The 13,986-nt window shown below is 45.1% G+C and overlaps 2 protein-coding genes across 3 annotated transcripts in view; both read right to left on the bottom strand.

Moving 5' to 3' along the window:
- PRDM15 (PR/SET domain 15) overlaps window positions 1–3,340 on the bottom strand; it is a 29,745-nt gene extending 26,405 nt beyond the window's left edge. For both annotated transcript variants that reach the window (XM_078856908.1, XM_078856909.1), the window contains exons 1-3: window positions 3,270–3,340; window positions 1,269–1,318; window positions 1,008–1,095 (exon numbers count right to left, since the gene is read on the bottom strand). In XM_078856908.1, coding sequence (XP_078713034.1) covers window positions 1,008–1,095; window positions 1,269–1,305 — 125 coding nt within the window. In that variant the 5' untranslated portion in view covers window positions 1,306–1,318; window positions 3,270–3,340. The remainder of the gene's footprint in view (window positions 1–1,007; window positions 1,096–1,268; window positions 1,319–3,269) is intronic.
- Window positions 3,341–6,966: 3,626 nt separating this feature from the next.
- The window catches only part of MFRP (membrane frizzled-related protein), a 30,580-nt gene continuing 23,560 nt past the window's right edge, over window positions 6,967–13,986 (bottom strand). The window contains exons 10-14 of the mRNA XM_078856907.1: window positions 13,660–13,802; window positions 12,487–12,617; window positions 11,887–12,033; window positions 11,119–11,246; window positions 6,967–9,517 (exon numbers count right to left, since the gene is read on the bottom strand). Coding sequence (XP_078713033.1) covers window positions 9,296–9,517; window positions 11,119–11,246; window positions 11,887–12,033; window positions 12,487–12,617; window positions 13,660–13,802 — 771 coding nt within the window. The 3' untranslated portion in view covers window positions 6,967–9,295. The remainder of the gene's footprint in view (window positions 9,518–11,118; window positions 11,247–11,886; window positions 12,034–12,486; window positions 12,618–13,659; window positions 13,803–13,986) is intronic.

The raw sequence follows: 13,986 nt of genomic DNA, 5'->3' as shown, positions 1-13,986 counted from the left end.
CTGAGCATAAGTTAAAGGTTGTCCAGGGTGACACGTGAAATGTTGTGATGATTGCACACATGAACGTCTTGACGCAAGACGTTTAAGAGATATCTGGTGATGTTATGGTAATGTGAATCTGTAGATGGCGATTGGAGAGAAATTGTCCACCGGGTTAGTAAAATAAATATAATTTTCAGGCTTTTGTTAATCTGCTGTTTAACGAAGATGTCCCCACATTACATTCTTCTTGGAGATCGTTCGATTATTGCCTCACCACGCTGGTCGGTGAGGGTTGTTGCAAAGGGGGCTCCAGAACGAGTTGAGAAGATATCAATCTTTTTTTATCTTGATCAAAGATCATTCATATTCGTGTAAAAATCAATCTCACGAGTCCGTGGATTCTACTCAAGTCAAGCTGTGACTGACAGAAAGAATCAACGTTGCTTAAACGAGGGTGGTTCGAATCTTTCCTGGACTTTGCACATAGAAAAGAGATAATTCCAGGATCGTGGCAACTTATCTACATCTCAACATAGTCTCCATCCACAGCACTTCGTCACCGGAATGTGTGCGCCATAATTCATTGCCAGGACAGAGACGCTTACCATTGTTTCTGGATTTGTTATTGCCGAGTTTTGGGTAACCTTTTGATCAATCTGTCAGAGTTTTCTCTTCAGTAAGTCATTAATTATAACGCAACTTCATCCTAAAACGTAATTTTTATTGGAGAACTGTGACCCCATGTCACAAAGCTAGACAGACGGACAGAGCTCATGCATGAGAACACTTTTGAACCCTAGCTTACTCCATACCCCAAAAACGCACACACACAATAATCATTCTATCACCCACACGTCACTGCTGGCCGCCACTTTTGCCACCCACCATCCTCCTCCTACCCCCGTCACATCTTTCACGACCATACCAAGAAAATGACGCACACAATATATGTAAAAAACACGTCGACCTATATATTTGTTTAAGAATGAGATTGTTTAATGAAAACCTGCGGGACGTGTGCGTACCGTGCGCGCGTGGTGGCTGTGGTGATGACCTGCAGCGGCCCCCTCTCAGGACACTCTGTGTCATGATATTCACCGCACTCATCACACCCTGTAGGCAGGTAAACACACAAACACATTCCAGTATACCCGTAAGCGACTTTTGGGACAAGTCCAGTGAATTAACGGGTTATTTTTATGTGAAGTATGTAAACGTAGTTTTCGACTCTGCTTGTAGCCAGAGACTTTAGTGATGGCAGTGTTGAAGAAGTTGTCATCACGTACATATGAGCTCCAAATCCTCTGGACCAGGCTCGGCCATGATGCCTGGCTGCCTGAGGGCACAAACACATCAAACGGATAAATTATGGTGTGGTTTTTGCAAGGTCGGTGTGGTTGTCGTAATCATCAAAAATGCAATTTTACCATTATATAATTTTTTAAAAGTCAACATATTTATCAATAACACAGCCTTAAAATAAAAAAAATATATAATAGGTGTTGTTTGTAAAACATAGATGGGTCATTGCCTGAAACATCGCCCCTCACGAAATATTTCTTTTGGAGTACCATTATAGCATAGTTGTGAAGATGTGACACTTCATAACGATTGTGGAAATTTTGTAAACATGATTATAATGTAATAAACCAGTGTATGTGGCTGTGATTGACTTGGTGTGGCCATGGTTTGGGTAGCAACAAATTAAAAAGCAAAATAATTACCCTTAGACAATACATAGTCCTTTATTGTGCACAAAACATTCAAATCGTCGATGAATTCAAGATCAAGCTCAATTAACTTGGGAGTTCAAGCCCCAACCCATGACATCGATCATACCCATACGCCTACAAAGGCATTGGCTCAGGAACCTCAGACTTTTCATGAGACAATAAACATTAACAAAGCAAAGAGCCAAAGTAAACCTGCTATACTGTACTATTTATTATAAGCTCATTAAACAAGGGAATGACAATTGCTGGCATAACTGCGGACCACCATTTACGATAATATGCAAGCTTCAGAATTGTGTAATTGATGGCCAAAAACAGAGGGAGCGGAACGCTGGCTGGACCTGTCACATTTTTTATGCGGTCCCATTCCCAACAATTTATCTTTATCTTCATCACTGATAAACCGGGGTGCAAATGAAAAAGCCGTTCAGGTTTGTGTTCTCAAATTAGTTCAAGCTCTCTCTCGAGTGGCTAATCCACTTTGTTTTTATATTGATGCATGTCAGATAAAACAACATTTGAAAGTATAAATCAGTCTTTATTATAGAAAAGAGGCGAAAACAATAGCAGCATTTATCTTCGTGGTTCTTTCCGTGAGAATTATTTTATGTTTTATTTTTATTATTTTATTACTTTCCTTATACGTGACTTTACCGAAAGAACCAAGAAGATGAATCCCTGCAGTCACGAAAGCTTTAAATCGAAAAATAGTAGCATTTGTCACTGCTTCTCTCGTGTGGTAATGTATCCTGACTCAAGTTTGTTGACCCCCTGTGATCGTAACCCCGTGAATACAAATGCATCCGTGCAAATATAAGGTGAATGCATTCATTCAAATCAGCAGTTTTCGTGGGTTTTACAATTCGTGCGTGCGACTTAAAACTCACAAAAAATTTGCAAATTTCTGCAAATGATTTAACGAAGCTTACGCATTATTTAGCAGTCCCATATTTGGGTTTTTTAGGGGCTTCACTGTATTTACGAATATCTCAAAAAGCAACGAATCCCAGTGCCCACATTTTCACTTAAACGAGGCTCCACAACTCACTGTGCGCTTAACCGGAGCTCACAGCCACTACATCTATGCACTAATGCGGAGCCCTGATCCAGGTACGTGCTTTACCGATGCTCGAACACACACGTGTGTGTAACATGATGCACATATATGCACTTAAGCGGAGTTCGGCATGCACAACGCGCGCTTAAGCGGAGATCGCATGCTTTTGGATGCACGTACGCGGAGTTCGGCATGCACTACGCGTGAAGATCTATGCACGAGCTTATGCATGGAACTTCACTGGTGCTTGGCGTGCACTCAATGCGCTAATCCGGAGCCGGTGAGTCCGCCTACAAAGCGCTGAAGCCCCCCCCCCACGCGCCCCGGGCCGGGCCAAGCGATGGCGGGCGGACCCCACCCGCGCCGCACGGGAGCGGCCTCCTCCGGGCTCCCCGCGGCCCCGCGACCCGCCCGGCCCCCTCCGCCCCGTTCCCGCGGACCCCGCGGGCCCTGCGAGCCGGGTCGCCCCGGGGTCTCGGCCCCGGCGCCGCGAGCACCTCAAGAGCCGCGATCCGCACTCGGATCCCGCCCGGATTTCGCCTCCTCCTGCGGGTCGCCTGCGCCGCGGAGACGCCGCCTCCGATTGGCCGCGCGACGCGCCACGTGACGCGCGCGCCGGGCGCCCTCGCTCGCGGGCCAGAGCAAGGCGCGGTCCTATTGGTGGAGACGGTGGGGAGGGGAGGGGTTAAAGGGGGAGGGGAGGGGTTAATGGGGGAGGGGAGGGGTTAATGGGGGAGGGGAGGGGTTAAAGGGGGAGGGGAGGGGTTAATAGGGGAGGGGAGGGGTTAATGGGGGAGGGGAGGGGTAAATGGGGGAGGGGAGGGGTTAATGGGAGAGGGGAGGGGTTAATGGGGGAGGGGAGGGGTTAAAGGGGGAGGGGAGGGGTTAATGGGGGAGGGGAGGGGTTAATGGGGGAGGGGAGGGGTAAATGGGGGAGCGGAGGGGTTAAAGGGGGAGGGGTAAAGGGGGAGGGGAGCGGTGACGTCACCGCTGGGCGGGGGCTGCACAGTCGGCAACCACGAGCCGTGGTCTATCCACTGCTGGTTTGGTCAAACAGGCTTATGATGATTGGTTGAAAGAACAAAACTATAATATAATGTAGGTAACTAAATAAAAGCACGGTTGGCTACGTACAGTGCGAAAGAAGTTCGACATAATTGATGACAAACAAGAATAGGTTTTATCTTCATCATGGGACCTCCTTTGCCAGTACCAGAATAATAGTGCATTGTCTTTGGGCTGTACGCCTTTTGGCATCCTCTGGTATAACACCGTTTGAGACGAGGCTCAAAAGAAAGCTGTCTCTGGTGTGGACCAATCAGTTTCAAAGACAATGCATACATTATCAGAGCATGTTTTTTGTTTGCATTTTGACCACAAGTATTGTGATTAATGCAGACATGATTCTTCGTAAAAAAAAAGGTTTACGTTTTGTTGCCAGAAAAAAGGGGAAAAATCTATTATATTTTGGTACTGGCGAAGGAGGTCCCATGATGTAGATGCTCACCCCAAGCTCTCATTACTCTGATATGGCATTGTCTTTGGTGTACGGTGTCTTTGGTGTACGGTGATTTTTTCTGCAATATTTTGCTGTTTTTTCTTGGATTTTCAGTTTGCACATAGTCACTTTACGATGTTTTCTTGTTCATGTTTTTGTTTGTTGCGGTTGCACCCGATTCAAGAGCCGAATGGCTCACAGGGCTATACCTAATAAATGAACTTTGAACTTTGTCTTTGAGCTGTACGCCTTTTGGCGTCCTCTGGTCTAACACTGTTTGAGATGAGGCTCAAAAGAAAGCTGTTTCTGGTGCGGACCAATCACTTTCGAGGACAATGCATATATTATCAGAGTATGTTTTTTGTTTGCATTCTGACCACAAGTATTGTGATTAATGCAGACATGATTCCTTGTAAAAAAAAGGTTTCAGTTGTGTTGCCAGAAAAAAGGGGAAAACCCTAATCTTATATTTTTCTACTAGCAAAGGAGGTCCCATGATGCAGTTATGTGTTTTTTTTTATTATAAAAATAAATCAACACATTCGTCAATAATAACGTGGCCTTAAAATGAAAACAAAATTTGAACGTACACCGGTGCGCTGTATAAAAAAGGCACATTTTTCGCAATCATCATTTATTTTCCAGCGATTCGCAAACCCGGTCAAAATATTGCGGGTTGCGACAAAATCAGTTCGTCATGCCGAGGCACTAGGATGAGGAACGTTTATGAGCCGTTGAACACAAAGCTTCAAAGTCGTTTTCCGTATAGCACCCAGGCTGATGACGATTGACTCCGTGTTCCAAAGACAGATTTAACTCGGGACCTAGACTTTGTCGGACGGTTCCTCGATGCATTTCCGAAATCATTTCTTGGCAGACGGTGGCATCAAAAGATTGAGTGGTGTAACACGTTCGAAAGGAAAAGTAGCTGCTGAATCGAAGGCAACCTTTCTGATGGAGTCTGCTGCTCACTCAAGGGCAACAGCGACATCGTCAGAATTTTTTTGTGAGGACTGCTGTTTTATGCTGCACCAGTGTCCCGCCGATATGTCCATATAGTAGGTGACGTTTTGGGCTATTGCCTTTCTTAGCACATACAAGAAGGGGTACTGCTTGAAACGTCACCTATTTATATTTTGCATTGTAAGGCTACAGTTTTATAGACGAATATGTTGAGTTTTTTTTCTTAATTATGCTTGTGCACCACTGCCAACGCAGGAGCAATGCAAAATCATCCTTTTTTTTAATAGCATCCTAATTGCACCGATATTCAGTGCTTAATTAAATCGTTCAAGCTGTCCGGGGCTGAGTTACAGAAAATGTGTCTCGGTGAGGGTGGGGTCCGAGGAGGATGGGAGTTGGGGGGCGCCCGCGAAATATGAGAAATTACGCTCTGCCTATAATTGAATAAAATTGGTAATATATAAATCTAGACTTAAAGCTTCCGTGACTCCAGGAATTCATACTCTTTGGGTCTTTCGGTAAAGTCACGTAGGTAGAAAAATGATAAAATAATACAAAATCACGACGTTTCGATCACGATGTTTCAGGGGTCACCAAAAAGATTTTCAAAATCATGAGCAAGCACAAGATTCAGGTCCGATTCAACACAGTACATGAAATTCGTGATCTGTTCCCATCTGTGAAGGATGTGATCCCTGACCAGCAATTCCCTGGTGTCTACAAACTAAGTTGTGCCTGCGGCAGTACGCTAGTTACATTGGGGAAACTAAGCGACATTTCTCGGACCGTGTTCGCGAACACAAGGCGGATCTGAAACACGGTAGGACCAACACCTTTGCCGTGGCTGATCATTGTTTTAACGCTGTGGGCTCACACGAAATTGATTTCTCCAAGACGAAGGTACTATGCAAACCCACTGGCTATCAACAAAGATTTGTTCATGAAGCAATCCAGATATATAAACAGACACAATTTCAACCGAGAAAATGGGTACAAACTGAGCATCATTGGAAGGACGTTATTAACCAGGTAAAGTCACAACTGGCTGTGATGCTTCCATTTTATCTGCCTATGTTAGCAGTTATTTCCGACTCTTTGAGTTACATTACCTTGTTAAATGTCTTTACATTAACAGGCTAAATGTCTCACTAACATAGCTGCTGCTCCCTTTTCCTCGACACGGTGGTGGCGCTCGTTGTTTAATAGGCTGAATGTCTCATTAACACAGCCGCTGTTGCGGAAGCCGTCTCACATTGACATGCTAATTTCTAATCTTGAGCAATACAATGGCTTTTTAAGCACAGTAACCGTGGGGTTACATTAACAGATTGACATGTTAATCTCTAGCAACACAATAACCGAGATATACCTAGCTTTGCGATCTTACATTTACTTGCAAATTCCATCTCGAGCCCCGCCCACTTAGCCTTGGGTTGTACCCATCTGAAACCTATATAACCTTTGGCTGCAGCAGCTCTCTCGCTTTCGTTTCTTCCTACCTCAGCAGTCCGCCTGCTGTATTTTTTCACCTGAAGACGATGGCTTGTGTTGCGATCGAAACGTCGTGATTTTTTTTTATTATTTTTCTATCTACGTGACTTTACCGAAAGACCCAAATAGTATGGTCATATATAGCTTATTCTGAATTATAAAAAGCATAACACTGCGTCGGAAATGCATAAGTGGTTAAAACGATTTATTGAATGACTGAAACGTGTTGTGCACGAGCAGGACACGTTCGTTACAAAGGGTGTACAGAGCAGAACGCATTTTCATCTGAGCTGATTTTCTACGTTGCTTTAATTCGAATAAACGGCAAATTGATTTTAATAACATAGTTAATGGAAAACCTGACATCACAGCATTATTGCTGTACTGTGACTATACACCGTGCTCAGTGCTTTTGGGCTTCTCAGATTGCTCTGTGACATCACAAAACGTTATATGCACCGTGATATCCCCAACTTGCAATCTGCTCTGTGACACCATAGTATGATCTGTCCTCTGTGGCATCACAGGATGTTGTCTGTAACATCACAGCATGAGTTGTCTGTTACATCGCAGAGTGCTACACGCTGAGACATCACATCGTCCTTTGTGCTTTATGACATCGCAGCATGCTCTGTGCTCTATGACAGCACATCTTGTGACATCACAGCCAGCAATGTGCTAAGATGCTGTGTGACATCAAAGCGCACCCTGTTAACACAAAGACACGTTACATATGCATGAAATGTAAGTGTTCCGAAAATCTGGAAAAAAAATATTCTAAATCGTCCTTAATAATTCCAGAAATTCCAGAAATGTTAAATCCACAACTCATCGCTATAGTTGAAGCAGTGTGCATCATATAGAAAACTCATGACTAGTGGAAAACATAGCGGTGAAATTACGATAGCACTGTACGTACAGTAAACTTGAAAAGGTGATATAAAAATATAAATGCAAATTCACACTCTAAAAAATACCATTCGCTACGTGAAAGTAATGTCTGCCAGCACATCAGCAATCAAACCAGTTACATCTGATTAAAAAACAAACCTCAGCAATAATATTTCACTACTTTTTGACACCATGCTCCTCTCAAATTAAGGCAGATATGAGATTGTAGTTCAGACAACCGATACCAGTGACATTAACAAGTTAACCAAAGCGCTTACAAATATAGCCCTTATCAAAGTGGATAGCATACGATGAAATGCATTTATGCCCATGTTTCTTATTATCTCAATAGAATCGTCAACAATGCTGTGGTCTTAATTATATATAATCGGCGACGTTTCGGGCAATAGCCCTTCTTCACAGCACATAAAAATGGAGCAGCCGCTGTGTGGCCCCAGAAATGGGATGTAATGCTTTGCCCACTCTTGCATTGTGTTGAAAAATCCGACTATTATACAGTACTTTTTTTTTGTATCTATTTATTTATATTCGATGACTTGCTTACCTTTTTTTGTATTGTGCACTCGCCCCTACTGGACATTTGTGAAAAAGAGCTTCATAGCTCGTCGGATTCCTCCTCCAGTCTAAATAGTATGTTTTTGCTTCTGCTTGCCAGAAGGGCCATTGCCCAAAACGTCACCTCTTTTATATACATTTTTTTATTTTAAGGTCACGGTGTTTATGACGAATGTGTGGAGTTTTGTTCTTCATTGTGCTGGTCCACCACTGCCAACCCAGCAGCATTGCCAAATAATTGGTTTTATTATTAACTGTGCACTAATTGTTTTGATAAAAAAAAATAAACACCAGCCCCACGGTACTATTCTGAAAAGAGCGTGGAAAATATGATGTTCTGAAAGATTTAATCAAAACATTGCTAACCTGCAATGGATTATCTTACCTATATTTTCACATGTTTGGCACAGATCTGATTACAACTGGGTTGGTTCTGAGAACACGAATGTTCTGCAGCACCACTTACAACACAAAGACAGCATGGTTCAACCCTCATGACACAAGTCCGCAGTCGAGTGCAAGCTAGCTTCACTACTTTTTTTTAAAACACCACCAAAAATCAATAATATTCAATAGTTTCCCCATTGCTGGCCAAAATTATGACAAAGCTACCAAATGTCCTGGTCAGTCCCAGTGTTCAGGATGGCTGTCCCAGTGTTCTGAAAATGTTGTGAAAATCAGCATTTTTATCCCACTTACAATGTTTTTCATGCATTCGTGTTCGACTCCTTGTGCGGGCACAGGGCGGGTGAGGAGTGGGTGAGGCCAATTGGCAGTAGGCTGGGCCAATATCAGGAGTACGAAGCCACTCACTGCTCTGTGAATGGGGTTTAGGGGTTGAGTGTGCAATCGTGGGCAGGGTTGTCACGAGTGACTGCCAACTCACCATGTGTTCCGGTTGACCCTCCCAGAAATTTGATAGCTTTAAAAAAAAAGCACATTCTTGGCAACATACACATTGAGCCCTTCGTAATTTGCGCTTGGGGACATGGATTCAGATTACTCTAGGCATGGTTGTATATTGGTCATGTGCTCCTCTGGAATCTGAGTTAGGTTCATCATCGTATTTCTCGAGTTCTGGTTGAGAGGTCGCGCGGTCAAAACTCAGGGCAGGGTGCAGCCACCCTGGGCGGCCTCGGGATAGAGCTCGCAACTGATTGGCCAGGGTAAGCTGAGAGTTCGCATCGCATCGGCACAGGCGTCCAGCGCCTCGGCGCACACCTCGCGGCACGGGGGCCGCACGCCCTCTCCCGGAACGCAGCCCGGCACCAGCACGGCGCACACCAAGAAGCGCAGGTGCGGGTAACACGCCAGCTCCGTCAGCACCTGCAGCCGGCACGCAGCGCAAGGAGACTCCACGTCGTGCACGATGCAGTCACGCAGTCACATAGTCACTTTAAGATGTTCATGTGTTTGTTTTTTGTTTGTTGCGGTTGCACCCGATTCAAGAGCCGAATGGCTCACAGGGCTCTACCTTCTTGGTTTTTTTCGGTAAAGTCACGTAGAAGGGAAGTAATAAAATAATAAAAATAAAACATAATAAAATAATTCTCACGACGTTTCGGCTACAACGCAAGCAGCCGTCTTCAGGTGAAGAATGAGACACTGCCAAGCTTTCACCTGAAGACGGCTGCTTGCGTTGTAGCCGAAACGTCGTGAGAATTATTTTATTATGTTTTATTTTTATTATTTTATTACTTCCCTTCTACGTGACTTTACCGATTCATCAAGAAGATGAATCCCTGCAGTCACGAAAGCTTTAAATCGAAATTTAGGGCTCTAACTAATAAATGAAACTGAAAACGCACAGTCCTGATTGCCTGTCCCGGATGAGGATCTCCCCACACTGTGCGAGTCGTGGGGGGCTATGTGAACATACTTCACCATGCTGGTCAGTGCCGGTTGGTGAAGGTAGGGAACATAGATGTGGGAGCATAGTACAGTACGACGATGGATCTTGATGCACTGCCCTCTGCTGCTCACAGCGATGCCCTGTAGCAGCCATCAACAAACTGTGCTATGGAAGGTTGTTGCCAAGCCAGGTACTACCCAAGGTCAACTCTCCAGAAGGTGATTTGGACATCGGCTCAATTGAATTCAAGGTCGCACAACGCACACGCGAGGTGTTTGGCTTGGGAGTGGTGCGTTATGACTTTGTGAGACATGTGCTGCCCGTGTTTTGGAGCAGCTTCATTGGCAACAGAAGATCACTGAGCCTGAGGCAACACACACCCTGGGACTGGACTACCAGACAACCGGGCATTGTAAACTGGTCTTGGAGTTAAGCCACCACACTTGAACTAACTTGAATCTCAACTTTAATACGTCAATTATTTAACATGGCTCAGATGTGTGGTCAAGCAGTCGCAGCCCCAGTTTAAGGGACATATCTGGGTTTCCCAGTGCCATTCATCATCATTCATCAGCAGCAGCCATGATCATGAAATAACACAACTATTACATTAATTCCGTGAAACTTTTCTCGAATTTAATTTTACTATGAATATTTTACAAGCGCGGTAATTTAACTGAGCCAACAGACGTTACAGCAAATGTAACTTAATTTAATATTGACGTGTGTTTGTGCAGTAATTGATTTCTCATGTCATTTTTATTTTGCAGCTGTCTGGAATGCTCTTCCTTCCGATATTAGGAAGCCACTGGAGCTATGCACTTTTAAATCATGTAGATTAAACAATAATTTCTTTGCTGCTTTTTGTGTTTAGTTGTTCTTCCCCCGCACCTTCGGTTAGCACTGTTGGCTACGTACGGTGTGAAAGAAGTTCAACATGCATACACACATTTTGGTTACCCCAGGTCACTCGTGCAAAATTAGACTTATCCTTGTCTCTTGAGTTCTCACTTGGTTAAACAAAACAAACACAACTGAGCGCAGTGCTTGTTGTGGCATTCAGCACAGTGGGCACCTTGTAATGCTGCAGCAGCGCATCCGCTGTGTCTTGGTCGGGCAGCGAGAGCAGGACGTTGGGAAACGACGTGAGGTTGTAGCTGAGTCCGCTACACATCTCCACTCGCACGCCTTCACACTCCACATCTGTAGCCACAACGGCACAGCACGCCGTTACAGCCTGCACGCCACCCCACCCAGTGGCTCAGCATGCACACTCACTGCGTTGCACGGTGCACACCAACATACACCCCGCAATGCCAAACGTAACACTACCACCGCCATCACCACCGTCATTAGCCGTAATCGGTCCACTGCTGAATGAAAGCCTCCCCAAGTCACGTGGGTTATTTGACCGTACTTCACCACGCTGGTCAGTGCGGATTGGCGAAGGCATGGAGCAGAGACGTGGCAGAGAGCACTCCTCTTTGCTTCCTACAACATCGCCCCACAGCAGCCGACAACACTTGCTTCATGCATGGCGGTCGCCCATCAGAATCTGAATCTTTATTCAGACTGGAGGAATCCGATGACCAATGAATCTCGTTTTCACAGATGTCCAGTAATATGTCAACAGATGTCCATCCAATCACTATCCAGGCTCAATGCTGCTTCGCTGCCGAGATTGGGTGTATTCTGTGTGATTCGATGATGAAATTACGGTTACGTGCTGTCCATGGTATTGTGCTGGTGCTGTCCATCCATGGTAGTGTGTGACGGTATTGTCAATGTTAGCGTGTGCTGGTGCTCACTATGCTAGTGTGTCTGTGCTGGTGGCGAGTCCTACCACTGTTGTTGGTTTGTGTGATGTCCAATCCAGTGCAGTTTCTCTCATCACTTCCGTCCACGCAGTCAAACCAACCGTCGCACACCCACTCCATGGGAATGCATGCCACTGGGGCAAAGCACTTGAATTCATCCTCCGCACACCCACCTGCACACACACAAAGACAAACACAAAGATCCCCCGTCTAGCTTACATACGTTATTGGGGAAACTGGTTAGTGAGCACCTATGAAGACCACAAGGAGTGATGTTGCTAGCACCATGCCAGGCTACCTTCGTCTCCCCAGTGCTGATGTTTGCATACCAAACCAGGTTCTCATATAAGGCTGGATTAAACTAGGAGTGGCACATAACCAGTTCAGATATCACCACTGGTGTTAGCTGTGGTCAGGAATTGAACTCAGGTGGCTGGGTTCATCATGCAGTGTGCAAACTGCTGCGTGACTGCACCTCCGCATGAACTCCCCTGTGTAAGTGTGCTTGCATTCGCGTGCTTGCATTCGTGTGCTTGCATTCGTGTGCTTGCATTCGTGTGCTTGCATTCGCGTGCTTGCATTCGTGTGCTTGCATTCGCGTGCTTGCATTCGTGTGAGTGTCGCACGCTCTGATTGGTTGACGGCGATGTAGGTTGCCCTGAATCCAGGTGCCGTCGTCGCTTCATCGGACACGAAACTGACCAGCAGCTCGTTACCAGAGGAGATCAGATGAGGTGGGACATGGGACCCACAAAACCTGCATGCACATTCGCACAAACACGTGGACAGACGCACACAGACAAACTCACGAATACAGTGGTATGTACAAAAAAAGGACCTATTACCACATCACCCAGAATTCTCCCGATCTCATCAGATTTTGGACACTAAGCAGGATTGAGTTTGGATAGTGGTTGAATAGGTCATCACCACGGCCCCACAGGTGTTATGGTGGAAATCAGGGGGCAATACACGGTTCAAAGTTTGAAAGGTCAACGTGTACCCATGCTCAATCGTTTTTGTAAATATGGGTATTTCTGTGATGTCCTGATAACAGTGAATTATGTGATAGCCACTTGAAATGAGTGAGTTATCAAATAATTCACTCTTATAAACCAAATAAATAAATGGGTACTAATAAAGTTGTGCTACCTTTGGTGATACCGATTTCTGCTCTGGCCCATGAACAATTTTTCTCGTCCTCTTCCATTCTCTTTAATTTAGCAACTGCCACATTTACTCCACATTTATCTCTCTCTCCTGGTGGTATCGTCCATCTCTGTTTCGGCTTCCCCCCTGCTCTTCCACCAGCAACTTCAGTTATCTGCCCGTTCATCACGGCGTACTCCTCGCTCATCCGTTACACTTGACCAACTTCGAACAAATTATTTTGTGAGTGTCGGCAGTTGTGCACAATCATAAACAACAATTCAACACATTTGTCAATAACAATGTGGCCTTACAAGGAAATATGTAAAACATCAAACAACAAATAGCCTTATTGGAACCTCATTTTCCAGTAGAAAAATATGATAATTGGTGTTTTACCCTTTTATCTGGCAAAAAAACTGACACCTTATTTACAAACATGACAAAACTGACACCTTTACAAACATGACTCCTCGTAAAAAAGGTGTCAGTTTTGTTGCCAGATAAAAGGGTAAAAAACCAATTATCAACAAATAGCCTGTTTCCTCTAATCCATAACGCTATCGACGCCACCTTCTCCTTCTCCTCTGACAACTTCGCTTCGAATGTGCCCCATGATCATGTGCATGCACACACACACACACACCTACCGGCCGATGAGCGTGCGTGCGGGTGGTGAGTCGAGCACGTCAAGGTGATCGTACAGGCACAGGGGGTGGGGCTCCAGGTGGAACTCCTCCACGTGCAGCTCCACCACCAGCCCCTCGGGCACCACGATACGCCACACGCACACCTGCGCCACGTGCCCCGCGGGCGTGGCCATCCATCGATTAACAATTATAATCATTTCGATTTAAAGCGTCATTCAGACTCTGTCTCCTCGACAGACCTGTTCTCCACCTGAGGACGGCTGCTTGCGTTGTGGCCGAAACGTCGTAAGAATTATTTTATGATGTTTTATTTTTATTATTTTGTTA

The sequence above is a fragment of the Lampetra fluviatilis genome, chromosome 5 (genome assembly GCF_964198595.1).
Source record: "Lampetra fluviatilis chromosome 5, kcLamFluv1.1, whole genome shotgun sequence".
NCBI lineage: Eukaryota > Metazoa > Chordata > Hyperoartia > Petromyzontiformes > Petromyzontidae > Lampetra > Lampetra fluviatilis.
Note: the sequence above shows the minus strand (reverse complement) of the source record. Positions and strands in the feature narration are given on the sequence as shown.